The sequence below is a fragment of the Bidens hawaiensis genome, unplaced genomic scaffold (genome assembly GCF_021521415.1).
Source record: "Bidens hawaiensis isolate Kalapana, Puna unplaced genomic scaffold, B.hawaiensis_p1.1 tig00023039_1, whole genome shotgun sequence".
In the NCBI taxonomy this organism is placed as follows: Eukaryota; Viridiplantae; Streptophyta; class Magnoliopsida; order Asterales; family Asteraceae; genus Bidens; species Bidens hawaiensis.
Window position 1 is genome coordinate 305,334 of NW_027493597.1, and position 25,309 is coordinate 330,642.

The 25,309-nt window shown below is 41.5% G+C and overlaps 2 protein-coding genes across 2 annotated transcripts; both read right to left on the reverse strand.

The window, feature by feature from the left end:
- Positions 1-9,377: 9,377 nt before the first annotated feature.
- LOC143566709 (uncharacterized) lies at positions 9,378-11,677 on the reverse strand. Its single transcript, XM_077053335.1, has 2 exons — positions 11,373-11,677; positions 9,378-11,257 (listed from the first exon to the last, which is right to left on the reverse strand). The coding sequence occupies exon 2, from the start codon at positions 11,211-11,213 to the stop codon at positions 9,378-9,380; it is 1,836 nt and encodes a 611-aa protein (XP_076909450.1). The 5' UTR covers positions 11,214-11,257; positions 11,373-11,677.
- A 2,886-nt stretch (positions 11,678-14,563) lies between these two features.
- On the reverse strand, positions 14,564-15,728 carry LOC143566710 (uncharacterized). Its single transcript, XM_077053336.1, has one exon. The coding sequence runs from the start codon at positions 15,630-15,632 to the stop codon at positions 14,676-14,678; it is 957 nt and encodes a 318-aa protein (XP_076909451.1). The 5' UTR covers positions 15,633-15,728; the 3' UTR covers positions 14,564-14,675.
- Between the last annotated feature and the right edge of the window lie 9,581 nt (positions 15,729-25,309).

Below are 25,309 nucleotides of genomic sequence, written 5' to 3' on the forward strand. Positions count from 1 at the left end.
ACAGTCTTCCTGCCGCCGTAACCCTCCGGCCACCGCTGCAGATCTCCGGCTGCTTCTGCTGTGTCGGAGCCTCCGCCGCTGCTGTTGCTGCCGTCCGCCGCCGGAATCTTGGCTTAATCTTGTTGTGTCACCTAGCATCATTCTTTACTCCTCGATGTCTCAACCGGTTATTCGTAACCGAGGTAAACTTAAATAAGGTTATTTACGTTTACGGTTGTTTGGTTGTTTAAATCTCGTGCTCGTATTGTTGTAATCGGATCCTTGTTTTGGTTTCGTTATGGTGGTTACTCGTTATTCCGCTGCACTCGTTTATTTGTTAATATGATTAATAAATATGAAACGAAAATTAAAATCTGGTTTAAACCGTTAAATCGTTCTTTGACCATTGTTGAAACCCAACAGCTGTATCAGAACCGTGGTTACAACGTACGAGTCAATTCCGGTCATTTTACCGGATCTACATCATAAACTTTAATTGGTTAAAGTTTTTTATCTATATATTATTTTGGGTAATCTTGATGTGGTCAAAGTTTTATTTATTTTATTTGACCAAAGTATTACCCGATCTTATTGTTATGAATATGTAAATCCGGCCCCAACCTTTGTGTGTTTGGATGTTTGGGCTTGATTTTTGGCCATATGGATGGTTCAAATTTCTATTATATTCCGTTATATTTTTATGGTTTTCTTTTGGCCATATGGATGGTTCAAAATTGTAATAGGAAAATTGTTAGTATTTTATATTTTGTGATAAAGAAGACCTGAAGATAACCGAGGACAAGCTCACGGGATCGTTGGAGTTAGTGGGAGTTTGGACAAGATGATGGGATGCACCAAGAGTCCATCCCTTGGTTGTTTGTGTTGTGACCCCTTGACCCGATCGGTCTTGCTAATTGGCTCTAGCAAGACCGATCACCTATGTTGGCCATTCGGGATTGACATATTATTATTTGCTATTGTGGTTGTTTTGTTGTTTACAATAGGTTATAATATCACCAACCTAATACCAAATAACTTTAAAATAAATATTTTAATTAACCAATTATGTTTTTGCAAATTAAAGGCTATTTGATTTCCAAAAGCTAATAACTTAATAGATTTTCTATTAACTTAAAATTGGTTAGTCATATCACAAAAAACTTAGTTTTAATAGGTTATTTAAAACAAAGTGTCCTGAGAGATGAAAGTGTTCATCAAGTTGTCCCGATTATATACAGTAAAATTTCACTTTTACTCTATTCGGTAATTCTAAAATTAATCCCAATTTGAAATCAATAGTCTATGTCATCCTACTATAAGTCACACTTGAGGCATATTGCGAAATTTCAAGTGTTTGAAGCTACAGCATCGCACTTGATTTCTAGCCTATCCCATGAAGGTGAAAGTGTTTCGTTGACACATCCAGCCCTTTCACATGTGACTATACTGGGACAACTATTACTTTACTCTTTTGTTACGTGCTACAGATGTTGGAGACTGAAAGTGGGCATAGATGAGGCTAAGCGTATCTATTTAGACAATTGTTGTCTCAATAGGCCTCATAATCGGGAATTGTGCTCTATTCACAATTGGCAATCGTTGTCAGTCTGCATAACCACTTATTAATGTTGTGTGCTACAGCTGCCATTAATAACTAGAAGCCAGATTCTCAATTTCCTATTTTATTAATGTTAATTGGGTCATTAATAATAGGATTACAACGTCGAAAATACTAATAAACTTTACTTTTTCTTTACAAATCAGATGTCAACTAACGAAAACTCATCCTACGCCCTAATGTCTATCCTTGAAAAGGATAAACTGAATTGCACCAACTTCATCGAATGGCACCGCAACTTGAGACTTGTTCTCACCATGGCGAAGAGACTGTATGTTCTCGATGGAATTGTTCCTACCAAGCCTGAAAACAATACAGCCGCTGCTCGAAAATTTCTTGAGAAGCATAGGGATGACTCGGCTGAGGTCTCCTGCATTATTCTAGCTACCATGACATCCGAGCTTGCTAAAGGCTTGGAAGACTTTGGTGCCTATGAGATGTTTGAGCAACTCAAGGGCATGTTTCAGAAACAAGCCCGTCAAGAACGCTTCGACATCATGAAAAATCTGATTAGCTGTAGGATGGTAGAGGGGTCTTCCATCAGTACGCATGTCGTTAAGATGAAAGGGCACATCGATCAACTCAAGAAACCTGATTATCCCCTACCAGATGAGATGGCAGCGGACTTCATCTTGAACTCTCTCCCATCTCTTACGACCAGTTCGTAATGAATTTGAACATGAATGCCTGGGTGAAGATAGTGCGGAGCTTCACAACATGCTCAAGATGGATGAAATGAACATTCCCTCTAAAACCAATCAAGTTCTGATGATCCGATCTGTTGGTGTCAAGAAGCCTAAACCCAAGATACGGGGTTGTAAAGGCAAAGGCAAGAAGAAGGGTACCATTGCTGCCCCTCGTGCCGCCAATGCTAACAAAGGGGTTCCAAAGATACCGATGTCGCCCCCTGAGGAGCACCAGTGCTACCGATGCAACCAAATGGGACACTGGAAGCATAAATGTCCCGAATACTTTGCTGAGATCATAATGAAGAGGGCCAATGGTGAAGGCTCCTCTAGAGGTATTTCTATATACGTTATTAACTTTTCACTGTCTCTAGTAACACATGGGTATTTGATACCGGATGTGGTTTTCACATTGTTAATGTCTTGCAGGAGCCTGAGAAGTGGAAGAAGCTGAATAAAGGCAGCATGGAACTCATTGTTGGTGATGGGAAGAGAGTACCAGTTTTGGAAACTGGAGTATTTTATTTTACTTGTCCATCTGGCCTTGTTTTTCCTTTGTAATTGTTTGTATGCTCCTGGTTTGACCAGAAACATCGTTCAAGTTTGTTTACTCTTTGAACAAAGTTTTAAGTATGTTTTTAATGGCAAGGATATTTCTGCTTACTTAAATGATATCTTTTATTTTGAGGCTAAACCTCGAAATAGCATTTATGAGATTGATGTTCAAACTAATAATAACGTATATAATCTTTCAAAACGTATCAAATCTGGCATCAATGTAAATTTCTATGGCATTGCCGACTTGGTCACATAAGCAAGGCACGAGTTAAAAGACTCCAATCTGAAGGGATTCTTGAATCGACATGACCGGACTCTTTTGACGATTGTGAATCTTGCCTAGCTGGCAAACTCGCCAAGGACTCCTTCACTCGTAAAAGTGAACGAGCAAAAGATATGTTAGGACTCATACATACTGATGTGTGTGGACCTTTTAGAACCATGTCTAGAAACCATGAAAGATACTTCGTTTCTTTTATCGACGATTATAGTCGATGCGCTTATGTGTATCTCATGAAACACAAACATGAAACTTTTGAAAAGGTCAAAGAGTTTCAAAACGAAGTGGAAAACCAACTTGGGAAAACCATTAAGATACTTCGATCAGATAGAGGTGGAGAGTATCTCAGCTCAGAGTTCATCAGTCATCTAAAAGAGCGTGGAATTGTTTCACAGCTCACTTCACCCGGCACACCCCAACATAATGTGTGAGCGAGAGGAGGAATCGAACCTTTCTAAACATGGTTCGATCGATGATGTGTAGAACTAACTTGCCTCACTCCTTTAGGAGTTTCGCCCTTACGGCCCCCGCCCGCATTGTCAATCTAGCTCCGACTAAAAAGGTAAACAAAACCCCATATGAGATATGGCATGGGTGAAAGCCCAATTTGTCTTTCCTTAGAGTATAGGGATGCGATGCATATGTCACAAGTGAATCTGATGACAAACTCGATCCCCACGGCGTAAAAGTTATTTTCGTCGGATATTATAACCAAAGCGGTTATTACTTCTTTCATCCTGATACAAATTCGATTTCTATCAAGAGGAAAGCCCACTTTCTCGAGTAAGAATTTTTCGATCGAGGAACTGGAGATAACATTGTCGTTCTTGAAGAAATTCAAGAACCACAAACAACCGCTGAGGAAGTTGGAGCGTCTGATCAACAAGTTTTTGTTGCTGATACATCAGACATAAACACGAGAGTTCGCGGAAGTAGTAGGACCCCCGTACCAAATTATAAATATTTATGGCATTTAGATGGTCCCTAGGTCTTATTAGTAGCCGAGTCTAACGACGAACCTACTAACTACAAATCTGCTATCTTGGATCCGGAATCTGAGAAATGGCAAGATGCCATGAACGCCGAGATGCAGTCTATGCATGATAACCAAGTTTGTAACTTGGTTGAGCTACCCCCCGATGGTCGGGCAGTAGGGAGCAAGTAGATTTTCAAAAGAAAAACCGACATGCATGAAATGTACAAACCTATAAAGCACGGCTAGTCCCGAAAGGTTTTACTCAAACTCAAGGTGTTGACTATGATGAGACCTTTTCGCCCGTTGCTATGACTAAGTCAATAAGGATATTGCTTGCTATAGCCGCGTATTATGACTACGAGATATGGCAAATGGATGTCAAAACCGCTTTTCTTAATGGACACCTTTCTGAAGATGTCTATATGGTTCAGTCTGAAGGTTTTGTCAATCCCAAATATCCTAATAGGGTGTGCAAATTGAATAAGTCCATTAATGAACTTAAACAAGCATCTCGAAGCTGTAATCTTCATTTTGATGAGAAAATCAAAGAGTTTGGTTCTATCAAACATGAAGATGAGCCTTGTGTTTACAGAAAGGCTAGTGGGAGCACTATATCATTCCTCATTTTGTATGTGGATGATATACTAATCATAGGAAACAACATTCCTATGCTTAAGGAAGTTAAGCACTGGTTGGAATCTTGTTTTGCAATGAAGGGTCTTGGAGAAGCCACATATATTCTGGGAATAAAGATCTACGGAGATAGATCTAAGCAACTTCTAGGGCTAAGTCAAAGTACTTACATATACAAAGTAATGGCAAGCTTCTCAATGGAAAACTCCAAGAAAGAAGCTGTTCCAATGACTAAAGGAACCGTGTTGAACAAATGGAAATCTCCGGCAACGGATATTGAATCAACGCATATGCAAGCAATTCCATGTGCTTCTGCGGTTGGTTCCATCATGTATGCTATGTTATGTACTAGACCTGACGTCTCGTATGCCTTAAGCATGACCAGTCGTTTTCAGCAAAGTCATGGCATTGCCCATTGGACTGCAGTAAAGAACATTCTGTGGTACTTGTATAGGACCAAGGATATGTTCTTGGTGTTTGGAGGAGTGGAAGAGGAGCTCACTGTAAGGTGTTACACTGATGCTAGCTTCAAGACTGACCGAGATGATTCTCGCTCACAGTCAGGATTCGTTTTCACTCTCAATGGAATTGGAAGAGCTCCAAACAGAGTGTAGTGGCGGATTCAACCACCGAATCCGAATATATACCTACATCAGATGCTGCTAAGGATGCTACTTGGATGAAGAAGTTCATCACCGACCTTGATGTGGTCCCGAGTATCAACAAACCAATCGAGGTGTTCTGTGATAACACATGTGCTATTGCTCAGGCCAAAGAGCCCAGGTTTCATCACAGAGCCAAGCACATCCTAAGGAAGTTCAACCTTATTCGAGAAATGATGGAACGAGGTGACATCATAATAAGCAAAGTTGACACAGATTAAAATCTAGCAGTCCCGTTCACTAAGCCGATGACTCAGGACAAGCATGATCAGCATAGAGATGCTATCGGGCTTAGATTTGCTAGTGATTTATTTTGATTTAGTATTTGGATGTATGAACATTTAAGCAGTTGTACTTTTCAATTCATCTATGATATAATGTTTAAATGCAAACTTTGAATGATACAACTGTTTTCTTTTAATACGTTTAATCCGTGAATATTATATTCTAAATTGTCCATAGTCGGTCAGATTTGTGGGAACGATTCTGAATTAAGACTATTCTGACTTTGGACTCAAGGAGTTGACTTCAAAACTCAAGACCTCATTATGAATGACATTGGATGTAATTCGCATCAAATCATTTTCATGGATCTTGATCATAAGATGTTTTGATAATGCTATACTCATTTAGTATCCTTAGACCTGAGATACATATTAGAACTTTCATTTAGCGAAGAATATTCTTTGATCGTGCTAACCGATGTCGCGTAACTGCCAGTCATAAAGGCATTGACTGGGAATATTCTGGAGTTCAGTGGGAGTTGTATGTAATCAAGGTAGGATTTTGTGCTCTTACATGAAATGTAACAGTTAGACATCTTGGCGCCCTCGTTAATTCAAACTGGTAAAGTGTGAGGTCTTACCCAAACTTGTGTGTTTGATTGAACCACTTTGACTCAATATCGAGAACTACAATAATTGAACACTATATGAGATTGATATGATCCATGTCTCATTGTTTAATTGATGTCTCATACGGAAAGGATAGATGACAACGATTACTATAAGTTCATTATCTTGCAATAATGTATACCAAGATATTTTGGTTAATGAATTTAAAAATGTCATAATCAGTTGGGGACAGCTATGTGTAGCTAGAGCACCTCTAGCTGTCAGTGTTGTGCTACTTGATCCAAAACCGTCCAAGTGAGAGACTGTTGAATGTGGACCGGTTCGGGTCAAGTCAACGCGGGTCGACCCGGTTATGACACGTGAGAGTTATACCGGGGATAGCTAACATCAAGCCCGTGTAAATTAGTTAACCAGGCCAGACACAATTAAACAAGATTAAATGGTGGACACGGCTTTTAGTGTGGTGATTAGGCTCTAAGCCCATTGGGTTTACTAGTTGATTAAACCCTAATATCTAGTTATATATATACCTAGATAATATGATGAGAAGGTAACACACATGTTCCAGACATAAACCCTAGCCACCACCACTAAGCCGTCGGCGCCACCGCCCTCCTGCTGCCGCAACCCTCCGGACGCCGCTGCTGATCTCCGACTGCTGCTGCTGTCACGCTGATGCTGCTATGCCGAAGCCTCTGCCGTTGTTGTTGTTGCCGTCTGCCGTCGCCGGAATCTTGGTTCAATCTTGTTGTGTCACCTAGCATCGTTCTTTACTCCTCGGTGTCTCAACCCGTTCTTCGTAACCTAGGTAAACTTAAATACGGTTATTTACGTTTACGGTTGTTTGGTTGTTTAAATCTCGTGCTCGTGTTGTTGTAACCGGATCCTTGTTTTGGTTTCGTTATGGTGGGTACTCGTTATTCCGCTGCGCTCGTTTATTTGTTAATATGATTAATAAATATGAAACGAATATTAAAATCGGGTTTAAACCGTTCTTTGACCATCGTTGAAACCCAACATGTCCGACTATCGTCCTTCGCTGCAAACCCACCACCCAGCAGTCCCCCCATCCGCGGCTCCAGACCTCGGGATGAGGTTGCAAGTCTAAGATGCTTTTAGGATCGTACTATTCACTAGTTCAAATCGTTATTAGCGAGTATATTCATTAAAGCCTTGTAGATCGAAATATTATACAATAATATAAAACTTAAATATAGGTATTGCTATTATAAATGTCCAAACAAACAATTACATGATTTTTAGTTACAACAAAGTTCCTAATAATACCATTACACGAATGTCCATCACCATACTCAAACTTCCAACCTCTAAAGGAAGAGCACCTTATCAAAATCTAATAATTATATATATGCTAGTTTCATACCTACACACGCAAGATAACGAGAAGATTGATTCGATACTCGAAAATATCTTTAAGATACTGACACAAATCTAAGAGATGTTATCTCATGATTCAAGCTGATAAATGGTTTTCTTAAAGAATTGAATGGTTAGTTTAGTTGAAGGAGTATGAACTTAGAGTCAATTGAAGATCCAGATTATTACAAGCCTGCTTTGGGTCATCTGATAATGAAGAATGCATCCTTCTTGACGTGTGTGTGTGTGCTGGCGGTAACCAGGATAATATGTATCCTTAAAGGCTACTAAATTGAGTAAATCTTCATCGTACCAACCGAAAGTAAAATCTGGTTCACTAAATTCATACCCAGCACAATGACCATGAAAACTTACGTTAATACCATGATTATTAATAATCTGGCCGCAGGATTGGAGATAACACTCGATGGTGGCTTTTCTAGCTTGTAACAACAACCTTTTCTTGTTCATCCGTTCAGTTTTATGCGCGTTTTGATGTCCACCTAATGCTTGAGAGTTTACAAACCCGTTGAAACAATATTGGCACACGAACTTCTTTGTCTCTTTGGAATCTAGCATGGAAGACTTCTCTTTCTCTGGTGAGCCTGTGGCAGGTGACTGGAATTTGTCAGGATCAAGCTCAACCCCGAATAATTTGATCTTTTTATTTGATAGTATAGGTGGATAATGAGAATCTAGATGTTCTACTTCCCGTGTAGATTGAAGGAAATTAAACACAACTTGTGTCATTTCTATATTTTGAAAAGGTTATGATGTAGCAAAGGCAACCCGTCTACCTTTTATAGTGACATAATCAACTTAAAATAAAGAAGGAACAATAACTGTTACAAAAATACTATTTGTTGAAGATAGTCTTTGAGCACTTTAAAATGTTGAAAACATGCAAATATAGTTCTAGTTTTTCCATTAAAAAAACAAGTATTCGTGGTCCATGCATAAAGTAGGGGGCATTTTAGCAGAATTATAATTTAATTAATCAAAATAACAATAAATTTAGCATTATATATATGTAATAACATAAGCCAAAGAAACAGGAGGATAAGTTCACAGAATCTATCACTATATGTTTTCTTTATTATACGATTCTTATAATAAATTTAATCCATGATCAACCTTCTCCTCTGTCTACCAGATATTTTTTTATAAATTTTGCAAAACAAAAATAATGAAAAAGTTGAGTTAGTAGAATAGTATCAAAAAATTTGTTGAAAGTACTGTTTACAAAGAACACAAGTTTATTTCATGCAAAGTCGTAGCATTTATTTTTATGACATTTCCCACGATAAATATGGATAGTGAGGTTTAGAAGAAACAAATATGGACAGTCAGAATTTAGAGAAAACAAAATTATGAAAATTTTAAAATATTGACCCTATTTTGGTCGGTCTGCCCAACCAGTATGAATGGTTTAATTGGTACGTAATTTATCAATATTGTAGTTGGTGGTTCAACCTAGAATATCTTTATGTGACATTCTTATTTTGCAATGCTCTAAGAACATGAAAGTAGTGGTTAAGTTCTATTTTTAATTATTGATTAATTATGCTAATAACTTGTCATGTGAAAGTATTGTGTTTGTATTTTGATATTGATAAGTTTAGTTAAGCAGGATGCACAACATATGTATGTACCGTGACCAAATAAAACAATAGATAAAAGATTATGTAACGATACCTAACTATATGTACGCTGAAATAAGAACAAATAAAGAAAGCCGAAACCGAAATCAAAAGTTAAGCTCGAGATTGATAGATCTCCAATCTCTGTTTGGCTTCCAAAACAAGTGTTTCTAGCTGTGAATCTTGCATCAAATGTCCTTGTTTCAAAGCCCATTGAAGCACAATATGCACATCTTCTTGAGCTAATGTTTCACTATCGGGCACGTGTAACGCAATATAGCAAAGGAGGATCAAGGCCGGTATTTGAGCCATTTGTTCTCCGAAATAAGTTAGTTGAATCAAGTACTTGGGTGCTTTCGCCTCTAATATCGCATTGCAATGGTTCACATGTAGGTAGTTATCTGAGCACGCAAACTTGATCAGTGCAATGGCTGCCTGTGCGGACACCTCGTTCTCCCTCTCGTCAAGGAGCCTCACCAAGGGAGGGATGATCCGGGTTTCAGTCGCTCGAAAGGTTCGGGCTAAGTTTCCAATGGATTGGATGCTTGGAATAAGGAGATCAGACTCTCCTTTGTTAATAATTTTAAGCAACCTGTCCACAACCCCACGAGCGGTTGGGGACGTCGGCTTAAAGGCTGAACGCCTTAATTCAGTATGGCTTTCGGCCACTGCAGTAATTTCCATAAGCGCCATCGCTGAGTTGTACTTCACTTCATCTTCACCTTTTTCCAAAAGTACCGTGAAACAAAGAAGTGCCCGTGACTCGGTTATGGTTTTACAAATCGGAAAGTTGTCGGCACATAGGTGCCACAGGGCTCGAGCCGCCATCGCCTTCATTTCAGTTTTTGTAGCCGGATCTTCAAACTCCCTCCCTTTAATGCTTTGACCGGTCAACGCAGCACGCCTTCTACTCTTTTCTCGTCGTTGTTGAGCTTGGCTCGGGGATTTTACGGACACAGCTCGAGAGATATCCAGAGTGTCCAAACCACCCGGGCGTGAAACATGGCCCTTATCATCATCGCCTTGCCCGACTTTACCATTTTTATCCGAACTCGCCATATCAACAACCTTGTTAATGGTGTACTTGCTATGCTCTTCAATCGTCTCGAATGCTAAATGACTCACAAGCAACCGAATCGTGTTGGTTTGCAAGAACCGGTCTTTGCACGGTGGGAAGTTCGCGGCTAACTCCGACACGGCCCATGCCACCACAATTTGAACCTTCATGTGCCCTTCTTTCAATATTTTGGAGAACACCGCACAAGCGCCGGCATTAACGATTTGCTCCACGCTCTCCGCATCACGCCCGAGCAAACCAATAGCCCGAACCGCACTCTCTTGACCTTCCATCCGCCCTTCTTTCGCTAATTTCAAAAGCGGGGGCACCCCGCCCTCTTCAATAATCAACCGCCCATACCGCTCGTTGTCACGGGCCAACGAGACGAGCGAGGCAGCCGCGTCGGCCCGATCATCAAGGGTCCCGCAACAAAGGATGGCAACTTGTTCCCACACCAAACAAAGTATCGGCTCGTTCGCGGCAATGGGTGGCAACCCGACATACTCGTCATCCCGCTCGTTCGCGGGAGTCGAGACCCGAAGCAGCCACGACACGTCACCGACCGAATTCTCGATCTGATTCGATTGTTTCTTGACACTTCCTTTCGGGATAAACGTGTAAAGGCGGCTTAATCCATTAGCACGACATTTAATCACAAGCTGTAATGTTCTGTCCAAGACCTGTTCGGTGTCGTCTATGATGCGGCGCGTGGGGCGTTCATAGAGGTCGTTACTGGCACGCGCCGCCTGCCGGAGAAGAGCGGTGAGTTTTTCAGTCTTGGTTTTAATATCGGCACAATCTTGTTTATATGAGCAAGCGAATTCGGTTTCTTTGATAATTTGGTCGGCCAATTGAATGGGTCTGGCGATGATTTGTTTCACGATGTCCGCCATTACCGACGGCGGACCGCCTCCGTCAACCGTCGTAATCTTGAAATCTAAAGAAAGAAAATGAAGGGTTAAATAATTAATTTGCAAATTTAATGACAATTACGAAATGGGTATTTGATTTTTCAATTTTATTATTATTACTATTTAAAGGAATGAACATACATTGAAGGTGGCGACGGCGGTCCGCGGCGGAGAAGATGGCCGGAGAAGAGAGAGAAGGAGATGCAGCAGAGGCTTAAAGGAAAGCAACCTACTTATTTAATAATATAATTTAAATTGTTTTAAAATAAATAAATGGGTTAATAATATTTGGGTTTGGGTTTTTATTGTAGCTAAAAAAAGGGTTTAAAATTGTACTTTTTTTGGACGGTAAAAAAGGGGTTTAAAATAAACCACATGTTTGTAGGGAGTGTAATGGTTGTTAAAGATAAAAATAAAATGAGGTGGTTTGGGGTTTGTGGTCGAGCTAATTGATAAATATTTATTTATGAAAAGATTCTAACCATCTAATTAGAGCTAGGAGGCAAAGGTAGAGGTGTGCGCATAAACCGGGTATTATTAGGTACCAGAATCGGATGGAAACCGGTCCGGGTATGATCATTAAAAGTCAAAACCGGATCGGGTAGGAATTAGTTTCAAGTATAGTCGGGTACTTGATTGGGTTTATTTCAGGTTGGGTTTTGACCGGGTAAAGGTGGAACCAGTTCTGAGGAGTCCGGGTATAAGTACGGGGAGAGACCCCATACCAGATCATACTCGTGAGTCACGAAAGGGCCCGAACCGGATATTCAATGTGTTAAATAGGTCCTACTAAATATCTTTAATAAAATTGGTTACACATATCATGGCATCAATGTGCTTGAAAGTTGCATGTATCATTAAACGGTTAGACAAGCATAACATGTACACCAATGGATCAAAATGAACACCCAAGATCACATTATCATATCTTCTAGATGATATAAAGTTACTATAAATAGAAAAGTCGAGCTCACATCACATGTTTGTTGAAAAATCAAAATTTTCTTAATTCTTGATGCCCACCAATCTTCTTTTAAGGAGTTGGGATCATAGTCGAACTCTAACTTGATAGACAACTATAAAACTTGAAATATTTGGGACACATTGATAGACATGTGTTTAGATGTGAAACCAGATATGAGATTAGTTTTAAAAAATTTCGTAAGTATGAGGCGGCTCAAGTAAGGTTATGCTCGTCCAATCACCTAAAACAACACATAAAATAATACGCTAATTCACTAACTTTTAGTTATTATATTTCTAATTATTTTGGGTGATAAATTTGTTTTAAAACTAAAATATTAAGAAATATATTTAAAAATCCCAATGCGTGAATTTTAGAAAACTAATGGGTATACTCAGTACTTCTAGTTCTCGGATATAGAGCTAGTAGTTATACATGATTTCCCAATCATTTATAAGACTGAGGTTGCGAGTACCCATTTTATTGTCATTCCTATTTATGGTTGATCTCCTACGCATCACTAGTGTAAAATATTTCCTACTATATTTATCACTTTGTAATTGTTTATTGTCAATCATCCTAATAAATGTCAACAACCTTGCATTTTACAAAAATATCATGTGGCAAATACAAGTACAGGTATACAAAGAGCATGTTTTTGAAAACACCTTATTGGCTTTTTCAAAAAGTCAATAAGATAAATTGTGTTTGATAATCACAAAAAATTCTATTATTTTAGCTTTTTAAAAAGGTAAACAAACAGTTTTTCTGAAAGCTCCAAATCCTAACATTTTAAAATGGTTTTTTGAAAAGTTTAATAAGACGTTTTGAAACTCAATCATTAAAGTATAGAAGAATTCTGGTAGTTAACGCGTTGGTTTTAATAAAATTTATTCTCCCCTCTCTAATTGTTTTAATTTCTGTTTGTTTTGTTTTTGTGTTGGGCCTTGCTCCTGTTAGGCTTAATTGGGCCGGTTGCTTGGTTTGTTAATAATAAATGCTGTTAAAAAAATCCTTATAGGTCCAAACCGATTTAAGGGATAAATGATTGGATTGTGCTGGCTTAAAACCATTATTTGACCGGTTGTTCCAATGTATAGATTACAAACCAAATTTCAACACACATTTCGATTTGTGTCCAAACCACTTTCTGTCAAACCAGTTTTTAAATCGATTTCGGTTACCAACCGGCAATATTTTTCACCTCCCACGTACACGTCATCAGATAAAATAAATATGGTATGCATCTATATATTTTCTTTATTTGTACTAATAGTAGCAAGGAATAAATATAGCACAAGAATGCTTGGGAGAAAACATATTGTAACTTTTATGAAATAATAATAATAATAATAATAATAATAATGTAAAATACTTTTAGCAGATTTATTCATGGCTGAAAATGAGATTCTGAAAAATGAAAATGGACTATGGGCATTTATATTTCATGATATAAGATCAAGTAAGCCTCAATGGAGGTATGGGCCGAGCCCATTATTTGCGTTATATAATTGAAAATTTGAAATATTCTTTTACCAGTTTATTGCGTTTTGTGTCAAGAAAAGTGTTGGATGATTCAAGCAATCAATCACAGATGTTGTTTTTAATCACTTGCATAATGCAAGTTTTGAGTTACAAAACATAGTTAAAAACAACTACTTGTTTACATATATGTTTTATGAAAATTCAAATTTTAAACTCAAAACATGTTGTTTACATATATATGTTGTGAATTTAGCTCCATCACATCGATCAAGTGAACCATGCCAATACATGGCTCCATTTTACTCTATTTGTACATACGTTTTGTGTTGGCCTGTTCATGTAAGTGTGCGAGTGGTTACATATCGGTACACGTATGTATGAGGTCTAAACATCGTGTTTCTTAATAGTTCCGTCCCTTTAATATTTGAAATCAACCTTTTCTTTTCTTGTAATTAAAAAACGAACATCCTAACTGTAATCAATTATATTCAAAAGTAATCAACAACACAATTTACTAATTGATAATTATATTTATGAAGACACAAGAACACGAAGATAACAAATCAATCTAGACAGTGACGGATTTAGAATTTTTTTTTATCTGGTTCGCTATTTTAAGATGCTCTAAATGTATAAGAACGCGTATAAAAAAATTGGGTCGGGTTGACAATTCGGATTGGTTTAACGGTTCGGGTCAAGTAAATGCTCCACTACGGTTCGAAAAACACCTGGTTCGCTAAAAAAGTCGCTATTAAATGCTCCACTACGGTTCGAAAAACACCTGGTTCGCTTGACCCGGTACTCAATTAAATAAATCCGTCCCTGAATCTAGATAGTTACAAAGTTCCAAAAAACAAGAAGCACAAGAAAGTGAATCCCAAAACAACATCAATAGCAAACAACTTTACACAAACATATTATTTTACAAACAAGAATCAAACAAATGAACACAAATCACTAAAACAAATTATTCACGTTTTAACACAATAACAAACTCAAGCCTTCCCTTCAATCCTCGCCAACGTAAGACCAACACAAGCATCAACAAAATCCTCATCGATAAAATCGGTCGAGTACACTTGTAACCGGTCCGCAATATTTTTCGCGAGACATTGCGCAATAAACAACCTCCCACACCCATGGATCCGGTTCGTAACCGGTTTCACACACAAAACCGGGTTATCCGCTTGGGGTGTAACCGTATTCTCGACCCGATAAAAATATTTCCTAGAACTCACCGGCGCTTGCTGACCCAAAAACTTCAAATTACTCTCGAATTTTGTCGCGGGCAAATCCGTGTCGATCCAATTATCTTTCAAGTAACCCGAACTCCATAACGACCCGCCCGGTTTCGGCGGGTCGGATTTTTGAGGCTTCCATATGCATATTATTCGTTTGGGTAGAATTTCAGCCACTGTTTTGTTAAATACTTGATCATCTTGATGGATTAAATATTCCCCAATTTGTTCCTCTAAATATTTCTCGAATTCGGGCGGGTCACTGTGCCCGAATTCGGTCCGGATCTCGAGAATTATTATTTCGGACTCGGTTTCAGAAATAAACTTTTTGACATCATTAATCACCACGTCCACACTGTACGTGGCGAGAATCCCGTGGCAGACTTTTCGATTCTCGTTGACACGAATATCGAGAAGGCGGGTCCCAAGAACAAGTTGTTTGTAAATGGATAAAGATTGACATTGCGCGAATGGCCGGGAAACCATTCTGATTCCGATTTTGTTCGTAGCAGAATCATGGGTTCCCGGCCATACAATTTGATTGATCCGGATCCTTTCCGGGTTGAGGCCGGAAATCCAATTTTTCCGGTCTGTAGGGTGGTGATCCGACCCCGGAAAGCTGCAGCCGCAGCTCTCTTCGAGTTCTCGTAGTTTTTTCTTCTCGTCAGCGATCGATTTTCGTCGTTCCATCTGTTTAGACCATTGAGCTCCCATTTCTTAATTTTCAATTCCGGCAATGGAATTGGAATCAATGATATTGTTGATTGGTTTTGTGGATTTTAAATGTGTGATCACATTTTTATATAAACTTTTAAGACGTCTTTTTCTTTGTTCTATTGATTGATTGCAAAAACTCAAAAATATGTTAACTTGTACCTTGTGCCTTAAGAGTTGTACCACGTCTTGTTTTTTAGTTTTCCGTTTCTTTTATTTTTTTGTGTAATAAAAGTGGAATGTTCGATTGTTTTGTTAGGGTTCAAATTGATATTTTCCGGTAAAATCATGTTTCAGAACGATGGAAGGTAAAACAGTTATGTTATGATGAGTTGTACCTTGTGTATTAAGAGTTGTATATTTATAATGATTTGGTAAAGGAAATTAAAAATTGTATGAAGTTTGATGAGAAGGTTGTGGGTGTTGAAATTGATTGATTGGCGGGCCGACACAATAGGTGTTAACAAATGTGTGGCTGGCAAAAGGTAATGGTAGAGCAAAATGTATATTTAAGATAAGGAAAATTTTTAAAAAGACTCAAATGAAAATAGGAAAAAAAAGATTTAAAAAATAACCAGATTCTTAAAATAATCTAACGAACTTGTACTGAGGCGACGCTTTGGAATTATAATCGACGGTATTGTAGAACCAATTAAAACTTGACACTTGGCCTGAGTCTGACAAACCCGACAAGATTTTTAAAAATCTTGGGGTTTTCGTCCATATTTCTAACTTAAATCATTTTGTAAAAAGCAATCTATCCAGACGATTTTTTATATGTTTCTTATCCGGTCCGTTCAAATTCTATTTTTCTTGAGAAAATAGTTTTTTGAATTTCGTCTTCCAAGACACATTTAAAATGAATTTGTTCCCAGGAGATCATATTCTCATCTTTTCTATCTGGTAAGAACAAATGCAATCTTCTTATGGGTTGAGTTATAATAAGAAGATTAGTTTTCCTATGAATGATAGGAAATTATCTTGTCCATTCATTTGAGAATTAAATGGTTGAGATTAGATTAGAAAGATCATCAAGTGTAAAACAGGGGTAGGGCATAATAGGGATAACACATTTGTTGAGTTTCTCTCTCCACATGCAAGGCACATGTCAAATTCCCCCATCATTTTAAAACGTCCATAACTTTTTTATAAGACATTTTTTTTTCAAAACAATTTCACCATAAAAACGAGTGTTTTTTTATCTTTTATATGAGTACCATATTGCTTTATAAAAATAAAAAAAAATTCGTGGGTTTTTACAAAGTGTGTTTTATCATAATTGTGTTTTACAAAATTGTGTTATACAATTGTGTTTTATTTTTTTATAGTGTTTTTGTATTGTGTTTTTACATTGTGTTATTTAATTGTGTTTTCATTGTGTTTTTGTCATTGTGTTTTTATTTTCATAGTGTTTTTCCATTGTGTTTTTTACATTGTGTCTTTTTCATTGTGTTTTTCATAGTGTTTTATTTTCCGGCGAAATTTCCGAAAACTTTTCCGGCATGGTGGTGGCGGTGGGTGGCGGTGGGCGGTGGTGGTTGTAGGAGATGGGTTTTAATTAAGTGGGATTTTGAAATTAAATGAAGTGGGTTTCAATATTAAGGTAGTAGACTAAAATACCCTCCTTCTTAGCCTTCTTAGAAAAACCATACTTCTTATTTGATCATTTCTCATCTTCTTATATCTTCTTATCATTTCATCTTCTAAAATATTCACAATCACAAACTCCGATCCTCCAATCTTCTTATCATTTCATCTCCTTCATTCCGATCCGTTATTCTTAATGAAGTATAAGAGAAGAGATCGAGTCGAGGTTGTTGATATGGGTCCTTGGTTCTTTGGTTCGTACTACAACGATAACATGAAGGCCTCTCCATCTCTGGTCTTCGATCAAACTCTACTCTAGTCACAAGCTGAAGAGGTAGGTCCCAGCAGAGGTGGTTAGGACCCGCAAGACTCCCTTAAAAGGAGACGTCTGCGCAGTTGAACACGCAAGACTCCTTAAACGGACGTCTACGCAGTTGAACCCGCAGACTTCACCATAGGGACGTCTGCGCCGCGACCTACCAAACCCGCAGGACCCACCACGCTCAGAGTTGTGACGACCTCACATGCGGTACGCAAGCTGGTCCCGCAGGAAATGCCTCCCTATGGTTTCCAAGTATCCGCCTGTTCCCGCAGGTGCGGATACCCGCCATTAGGGACTGGCCACCCGCGCAGCATGGCTACACGCATAAGGCTCAAACTCAGTAATAATTCAGTAGTCACCTGAAGAAGGAATGAGCAAAGCCGGGAACATTCCCGCATAAAGGCGGGAGGGGGAAAACTCCCGCCTAAATGAGCCAGTCCGTATAATAATGGAGGATCTTTTGTGTGATACCTGACCAGGTATGGACAAAAGATCTGACCAACGATACGACAGCTCACTGACAGCAGCATGGCAGACAACACGCCACAGCACTGTGACCAATAGCCGCCGCCTGCTCACCAACTCCTGCCATACCACGTTCCTAGCCTGTAGTTGGTGGAAAAGGAAAAGTGAACAGCACGCCTGGTCACTGTCAGCCGCTGCCTATCCACCAATTACCAGCAGAGCACGTGCGTAGGCCACAGTTGGCAGAGTAGTAGGCCGGCTAAACCTCCTTGGAAACCCACCTTCGGCTATAAAAGACATCAAATGGTAATATCATTTCATCATCTAATATCTTGTATAATTTACCTGATAACTGCTCTAGTATTAATAACATACTTTTATATTCAAAGAGTAATATAGACTGATTCTCACGCCGGAGGGTGGTCACAAGGAGGAACCCCCCCCCCCTTTCTTAGTGACGAGCTCACGGTGTCTGTTTTGCAGGTTATCGGAAGAACCATCTTGCCGGAATTAATCCCTCGTGGGAAACGTCTATCTAACCCTCAGGTTACTCGTAATCTGTCGGGGTTCGACTGGTGTTTCTTCATTGGCGCCATCCGTGCATAAAGCTAGAACTTTATTTTTCTCCAGTTTTTTCAAAACTTCTGGAAAGATGGTTAAGGATACTCCGGTCCCAAAACCGAGTAACCAAGAGACTCCGGTAATTATGACCCCAGCTATAAGGGGGAATACCGAGTACACAAACTTTACGAACACTACCCCAGCTACCCAAGCCGGGGCAAGTGGAGTAAATAATCGTTCACTGGGATTCACTGATACCCAGATAGAGAAACAACGAACGAGGCTCCCCTACCAAACTCTTGATGAAGTTAAGGCATGGGCGGAGGCACGTCAGAAAAAGTTCCAAGCCGAGCTGGACGAACGCCTACGTTCCGTCCAACAGGCTTACGAATTCGGAGGCACACACCAGCTCAACATGAGCAGTGAATGCGAATCCTCGGATGAAGATTGGGAGGAATCTGATTCCGACGCAAACCCTCGCCTTAGGGTGAAAGGGAAGCGTAAGAGAATAGACTTCCAAACAAGAAATTTCGGAGAGCCTTTCGAACAAAGGAACGCGGAGGCAAAGTCTCGTGACTTTTCCAAAACCTTTAGACCTACGGTTGCAAACGCAGGAACTTCCAAGTTTGCAAGGGACATAGCGGAAGCAATCGCCCCAAAAGGCGCCAAACAGATGCCCAACATTGGCACCTACGACGGCATATCCGACCCGGATGATCATCTGAACAGATTCATAGCGGGGGCAACCGTCAGTAACTGGACGGAGCCCACGTGGTGTTACATGTTCCAGATGACACTGGTTGGAGCAGCAAAAGCGTGGTTTGACCGTCTACCGGTCCACCACATCTTTGATTGGGCGGACTTTCAACACAAGTTCAGCCAACACTTCAGTCAACAGAGGAAATATACTAAAGAACAATGGACAATACTCAACTGCGTTAGAGATAAAAACGAGCCTTTGCTAGATTTTATTACTCGCTTTAACTCAAAGAAGCTGAGTCTGGGTGTTATAAGCGAAGACCTTGTTCGCGCAGCTTTCATTCAAGGCGCGGATTACCCAGAGCTTATCCGCACGTTGACGGGTAAAGATGGCATGCCATCCACATGGGATGCCATCATGACGGCAGCCAAGCGCTTTGCCGAAACAGAGAAGCAACTGGGTAGAGATCTGCCCAAGACTATAGACTTCTATACGCAAAGAACTAGAGAAAATGTCCAAACCGCCCAGCGGAACAAAAGGAGGAAGCTACACATGCGGCAGTCAAGGGTAAACTTTGACACCTCATCTAGCTCTCGCTCCTTCGCAGGCGAAAGAGGTAATACACAGCTGTTGGATCAGCACCCCAGGTGGACGCCGCTCACTAAAAGTGTCACGGAGGTATTCACCACGGAGACTCTTCCATGGCCAAGAGCTCCGAAGATCCGACAACATCCGGATGCAGATCAAAGCAAGTATTGTGACTTCCACGGCATAAAAGGCTACAATACTGAAACGTGTTCCTCCTTGAAAGATGTTATCGAAACATTTGTCAAGAATGGCAGACTCCGACACCTGGTGGCATCAATCAAGAACGGAGGGAAGAATGAAAACCGATACAGAAACAACGGGCGAAAGCCAGTTGACATCAGTATCCACATGGTCCAGGGTAACATCATGGGTAGGAAGACACGAGCGACAGAACCGTGTGCATGGAAAGAGGCCGAGGTACGTTTCCCACGAGTGCCAGGAGGACCCAGCAAAGAGGGCCCTATCATCATCAAAACCCAGCTGGGGCATTACATCACTTCCCGCACTCTCGTTGACAACGGCGCTTCATCAACGGTTATGTACAGACAGTTCTTTGACAAGCTAGATGAGGAAGACAAGGGGCGGTTAGAAACGGTCTACGCCTCGATGGAAGGATTCGATGGCAGCACGAACACCCCCCTGGGTATCTTATCTTTCCCTGTCACTCTTACGGATGGGAACCGCTCACGCACAGAAGATGTGGATTTCGTTGTCATGAGAAAGCCACATCACACATATGACATCCTCTTCGGAAGAGATGGGATGGCAAGGTTCAATGCCGTTGTATCTTCGGTCCATGGCATGATGGGATGGCCAACAGCGGCAGGTGTAGCAATGATCACCGGCGTTCCCCAGGTATGTATCGCATCTGTTTCTTCCAACCCCAAACCAAAAATGGCCAAACGCACATTCACCGAACCAGAAGAATGGGCTTTCAATGGCAAATACCCCGATCAGGCGGTCACCATTGGCCCAACAATCACTGACCCCACACGCACATTACTCAAGCGCTTACTACAGAAGAACGCTGATATCTTCGCATGGAAACCAGCAGATATGACTGATGTACCTCGAGATAAAGCGGAGCATAAGCTCAAATGTGACCCGGCTTTTACGCCGGTCATACAAAAGCGTAGAGTAATGGGGGCAGAGCAAGCTAACGCGTGTAGAACCCAAGTCAAGGAACTCCTTGACGCAGGCATCGTACGCGTTAGCAGATATCAAACTTGGGTTGCAAATCCCGTTATGGTACCGAAGGCTAACAAACAATGGCGCATGTGTATAGATTTCAAAGATCTGAACAAAGCATGCCCCAAAGATTGTTACCCATTACCCGAAATTGATCTCAAGGTAGATTCGTTAGCACCGTTTCGCCTTAAATGCTTCCTTGATGCGTATAAAGGATACCATCAAATCCACATGGCCGTTGACGATCAAGATAAGACCGCATTTCGGACGCCCGATGGCACATTCTGTTATCAAATGATGCCATTCGGACTTAAGAATGCCGGGTCCACATATCAACGCCTAATGGACAAAGAGTTTCACGCCCAAATCGGAAGGAACCTGGAAGTATACATGGATGATCTGGTCATCAAAAGTCTTGACCCGGAAGCGATGTTGAAAGACATCGAAGAAACATTCAACACTCTTAGGAGGATAAACATGAAGCTTAACCCGAGCAAATGTTCTTTCGGGATGGAAGAAGGGAAGTTCTTAGGAGTCATCGTTACAAAAGATGGCTTCAGAGCGAACCCTGAAAAGGTCGAGGCCATTGTCAAAATGGAATCACCTACTACCATCAAGCAAGCTCAGACACTGAACGGACGCCTAGTTGCGCTTAACCGCTTCTTGGCAAATCATGCGGAAAGGGCGTTCCCGTTCGTGTCGACCCTGAGAAACTGTTTAAAGAAAACGCACTTCCGCTGGACACCAGAAGCGGAAGCAGCTTTTCAGGAAATTCAGTCACGCTTGATCGAACTTCCAACGCTCACAGCACCGGAAGCGGGAGAGGAGTTAATCCTATACCTCTCCGCAACAGACAGAGCGACCGGAGCCGTCCTGTTAGTCGAGCGAAAAGGCATCCAGATGCCAATCTACTATGTTAGCCGCCTCCTAACGGACGCTGAAACTCGGTATTCTACCCTGGAGAAATTAGTCTTAGCGCTGGTGCAGGCTTCACGCAGGCTAAGACGATATTTCCAAGGTCACCCAATTACTATTCTCACCAACTATAAACTTGCAAACGTTTTGGGCAAACCCGAACTGTCGGGACGCCTAGCCAAGTGGGCAATAGAATTGGGGGAATATGCAATAAAATACAAGCCACGACCAGCCATAAAAGGCCATGTCTTGGCAGACTTTATTGCCGAGGTCCCCGCATCGCGAGAGAAGGAGTGCCAGGACGAGGCTCAGCCCTCTCCAGCACAAGACATCGACGAGGTCTGGCGACTTTACACTGATGGAGCGTCCAGCAGCGAGGGCTCAGGCGCAGGGTTAAAGCTGACCAACTCAACAGGCCAAGAGTACACTTATGCTATTCAGCTAGACTTCCCAAGCACGAATAACGAAGCTGAATATGAAGCATTTTTGGCCGGGTTAAGGATTGCGCGTAAGATGGGAGTGAAAAACTTGGAAGCCCATGTAGATTCCATGCTAGTCGCCAATCAGATTAACGGGACGTACACGGCAGTGAACGACACAATGGCCCTGTACCTCGCTCAAGCAAAAACCCTCATGCGCGATTTTAACAGTTGTAAAGTCATACACGTCAAGCGTAGCGAAAACAAGTCTGCAGACGCGTTAAGCAAGCTTGCGTCACTGGCTTTCACCCATCTGGGTAAAGACATCCGCATCGAACTCCTTGGCGCACCATCAGTCCCGCACAAAGAAGTATGTGTCATCCAAACCGGCACAGAAACATGGATGACACCGATAATAAATTACCTTGCGGCGGGCATATTGCCGGAGTCAAAGGCACAGGCAAGAAAAGTACGCTGTAAAGCACTGAATTATCAACTCATCGATGACATACTTTACAGACGTAACTTTCTTGGTCCCCTCCTAAGATGCGTCGACGACCAAGATGCTAACTACCTCCTAAGGGAGGTACACGAAGGCATCTGCGGGATACATGCAGGTCCACGCGCAGTTGTAGCCAAGCTGAACAACGCGGGATACTTTTGGCCGGGGATGCATACAGATGCGCTGGCATACATCAGAAGGTGCAGATCTTGTCAGCTCTACGCACCTAACACGCACCGCCCGAAGAATAATCTTGTCCCAGTCACCTCCTCATGGCCATTTCAGAAGTGGGCCATCGGTGTGACGGGCCCATTCCCTACAGCAGCAGGAAACGTTCAATTCCTAGTGGTGGCCATCGATTACTTCACCAAGTGGATAGAGGCAAAACCCTTAGCCCAAATGACGGCGAAACATATCAAAAAATTTATTTGGGAGTTTATCATCTGTCGTTTCGGGCTTCCACAAAACTTGGTGAGCGATAACGGCACCAACTTTGCTGACAAGAACCTACAACGGTGGCTTAAAGAACTTCAAATCACCCATACCTTTACCTCAGTGGCACACCCGCAGGGTAATGGTGAGGTGGAAAGAGCAAATAGGAGCATCGTTGATGGCATAAAGAGAAGGTTGCTGGAACACAGATCTGGCTGGGTGGACGAAGTTCCACATGTACTGTGGGCTCATAGAACAATGAAAAAGACAAGTACAGGAGAAACACCGTTCAGCCTCACTTATGGCACCGAAGCCATGGTCCCGGTCGAAATTGGTCTACCTTCACCAAGGGTCATGATGAAACCAGAGGACAACGACGCGGAGAGACGGTTAGACCTTATGCTGACCGAGGAGCGCAGAGACTTAGCTGCAGTGCGTGAAGAGAACTACAAACGACAAATGCAAAAGTACTACAACACGCGGGTGAAGCTATGCAACTTCAATGTAGGAGACTACATATTGCGTAACAACGAGGCTTCAAACCAAGAACGCCCAGGAAAACTGGCACCGGTCTGGGAAGGGCCGTACATTATCAAAGAAGTTCTGGGAAAGGGCGCATACCGGCTTGAAAGGCTCGATGGCACTCCCGTCCCACGAACATGGAACGGAGCTCAATTACGCAAATGTTACATGTAGATCAATTCCAAGTTTGTACCGGCCAAGAGCCGCTTTTAATGGAAATGATTCTCCTTAAAACATCGACGTTAATGGTTTTGCATTCATATATAAACTGTTCACACGGATATGTCGGTCTTCACCGCGTACATAAGTGCAAAAGTCGTTGCATGGGGAAAGCGGTCAAACCCGCATAAACCCAACAATGGGTAAACCTTCACGCAGACTCGCTACATAGGGAATGCGGCAAAACCCGCATTAACCCAAAGAATAGAAAACCTTCACGCAGGTCAGTCATAGTTATATGTCGGTCACCCTACTGAATGAAAATGCAGGTTTTAACCGCATAAATCATGAAAGGTACCTAGATCTATTGACACCCACGCGATGAACGGTTAACCTATCTAGAATATGAGGAAAAGCGCTAGAATAAATTTAAATATGCATGCGCAAATCCCAAAGATTCGAAAAGTAAGCGGGAAAAACCCCTTACCCTGGCTATCCAGTTGACCGTAAGACGGCTGCGGGTACAGTGTTAAGGCAAAACCCTTCACATACCTAGCACCCGCAGGGAACGGAAACCGGAAAAACCCAATTATGAAGCCGGGTGCGGGTACAGTGTTAAGGCAAAACCCTTCACATACCTAGCACCCGCAGGGAACGGAAACCGGAAAAACCCAATTATGAAGCCGGGTGCGGGTACAGTGTTAAGGCAAAACCCTTCACATACCTAGCACCCGCAGGGAACGGAAACCGGAAAAACCCAATTATGAAGCCGGGTGCGGGTGCAGTGTTAAGGCAAAACCCTTCACATACCTAGCACCCGCAGGGAACGGAAACCGGAAAAAACCCGACTATAAAGCCGGGTGCGGGTACAGTGTTAAGGCAAAACCCTTCACATACCTAGCACCCACAGGGAAGTGAAGCCGAGAAAACCTTGGCATTCCACCCAACTACAAAACGGGCACAGGTACAGTGTTAAGGCAAAACCCTCCACATACCTAACACCCGTAAAAAGTCATACCTCGGCACCCAATTGTAAGTCGGGCGCGGGTACAGTGTTAAGGCAAAACCCTTCACATACCTAGCGCCCGCAGGGGATTAAACGCCAGGAACACCTCGGCAACCATAAGTCAGGTACGGGTACAGTGTTAAGGCAAAACCCTTCACGCACCTAGCCCTGCAGGGATTTAACGCCAGGGATACCTTGGGAGTAAAGTAACTAATAAGACGAAGTGCGGGTACAGCGTCAAGGCAAAACCCTTCGCATACCGAGAACTCCATGGGAATTGAAACCAAGAAGGATCTTCTGGGCCATGCTTG